The sequence below is a fragment of the Condylura cristata genome, unplaced genomic scaffold, assembly GCF_000260355.1.
Source record: "Condylura cristata isolate star-nosed mole 26May11 unplaced genomic scaffold, ConCri1.0 scaffold00035, whole genome shotgun sequence".
Classification (NCBI taxonomy): Eukaryota; Metazoa; Chordata; class Mammalia; order Eulipotyphla; family Talpidae; genus Condylura; species Condylura cristata.
In genome coordinates, this window is record NW_004567136.1 from 14,789,685 (window position 1) to 14,791,552 (window position 1,868).

General features: G+C 72.0%; 1 protein-coding gene across 1 annotated transcript in view; it reads right to left on the reverse strand.

Moving 5' to 3' along the window:
- PEX11A (peroxisomal biogenesis factor 11 alpha) overlaps window positions 1-1,204 on the reverse strand; it is a 3,178-nt gene extending 1,974 nt beyond the window's left edge. The window contains exons 1-2 of the mRNA XM_012732681.1: window positions 1,167-1,204; window positions 50-557 (exon numbers count right to left, since the gene is read on the reverse strand). Of these exons, the coding sequence (XP_012588135.1) occupies window positions 50-557; window positions 1,167-1,204 (546 nt within the window). The remainder of the gene's footprint in view (window positions 1-49; window positions 558-1,166) is intronic.
- Between the last annotated feature and the right edge of the window lie 664 nt (window positions 1,205-1,868).

The window sequence follows — 1,868 nt, forward strand, 5'->3', positions numbered from 1 at the left end:
GGCCGGCGCGCTCAGGCGCCACGGCGCGGCCAGGAGGGCGGCGTGGCACCGTGTGGACTCCGCCGGGGAGTCCGTGTCCGTGCAGACGTGTGACCTCGCTGGTTCCTCCCCAGGGGCAGCCGCCGCTGACTGAACCGGCCAGCGCTACTGGCCAGACAGGACCTGCGCTGCCCCCAGACAGGTACTTACATTTGCGGCCACTGCTGGCACTGGCCTCCAGACTCCTGAGCTTCGTCACCACCTCCTCTCTGCCAGCCTGGGGCTCTAACAAATACCTAAGCAACATGCACGCGTACTGAATGGCTCTGAAACGGAACACACGGGAGAACGGCTCAAAATAAAGGCAGGAGACCCGATGCCGGGGCGGACACGGCGCCCGCCCAGGGCCCTTCGCGGCAGCGCCGGGGCCAAAGGGCAGAAGGAGTGCGGGCCGGGCGCCAGGGCCAGGCGCCAGGACCAGGGGCGCCCCGCGCCCGCCCCGAGCCCACACAGGCCTGGCGCTCCGTTCTCTCTGCTGTAGAACCGGTTTTCGGATTGCTCCGACGGACTTCACTACCCTGCAGTTGCCCGGCTACTTGGTGACAGGACGCAAGCCCAAAGCAGGACGCCACGGCGCCGGCCCGAGCGCGCGCTGCCTGGCCTCGGAGGAGGGCAGACTCGGGACTTCCTGCCGGCCGGCCGGAGCCTCCGCCACGGGGGGCCAGCCCCGGCCGCGAGCGAGGCCCGACCCAGCCCCGGCCAGGGGTGACCCCGGCGCAGCAGACCCTCCTGCCCCCCGGCCCTCAGCAGTGGGGTCAGTGGGTCCTCCTGTTCTGCTCCCCACTCTGTCCGCCATCTCTGGCCTACACCCCCTCATCTCTGGCCTACACCCCAGCTCTTGTGTGCATAAATAAAACAAACCCTTTCCCGAGTACGCGCCAGCACACACAGGGGCGCAAATGCTTCCCTCCTTGGCTCTCAGAGCGAATCGTGAGTTTGTCTGAAACACGAAGGCGCCTGCTCCACGGCGCCCAGCGCACAGGGCGGGCGGCCCCGGGCGGCCCCGGGCGGCCCGCGCCCAGCTGCCCCACGGCGCCTGCACCTCGGTGCTGCGCTCTCCCGGCAAGCACGTGGCGCCTTTTCCACGCTGGGCTCAGCAGGGAGAAGGGAGAACCGAGAAGCCTCACCGCTGAGGGCGCCCGGCTGGAGGGCCCCGGAGGGCCATCAGGCGCCTCCTCAGACTCGGATGGGGAGCGCGGGCGAGTACCTCACGGAGGCGGGGGGCTGCACCCCTAGGGCGGCCTCGCGGGGCGCCGGCCCGATGCCCTCGTTCTCAAAGCTGCCCGCTGTGTCCGGGGCCGGCGTGTGGACCCAGCGCTCCGGCCCACCGCTCAGTCACTGATTCACCTCGGGGCCGGTCCGCGGAGCGTGACGTGTGTCACATCTGGGCAAGTGACCCCGAGGCCCGGCCCAGCGAGCGGCCTGGCGACGGCTACGGGCGACGGCTTCGGGTCGCTGCACCTGCAGGCCCCGGACACTGCCGAGAGGGCCAGGGGCGGTCCGCCCACGGTCAGCGGGCAGCGGGCAGACGGCGCGTTTCCGGAGGAGCCGCGGCCAGGCCCCACCTCCGCCGGGCTCAGGCGCCGGCCTGCGGCTGGCTCCTTCAGGCTCGGCTGTGTCTGGCCGCAGCAGGCTGCCCGGCGGGAGGCGGCGGGTGACCGGCCCTGGCCCAGCGCCTCCCCGCGTGGGCCAACCCCAAGTTTCTCTTTAACACAGCTCCTGGGGAGACCGGCGCCCACAGAGCCCGCCTTCCTCCGCCCCGCGGGCAGGGATTGGGGGGGCTGCGGGGCTCCGGGCAGGACCCCCGCGCTGCTCCCGGGGAGCCCGGG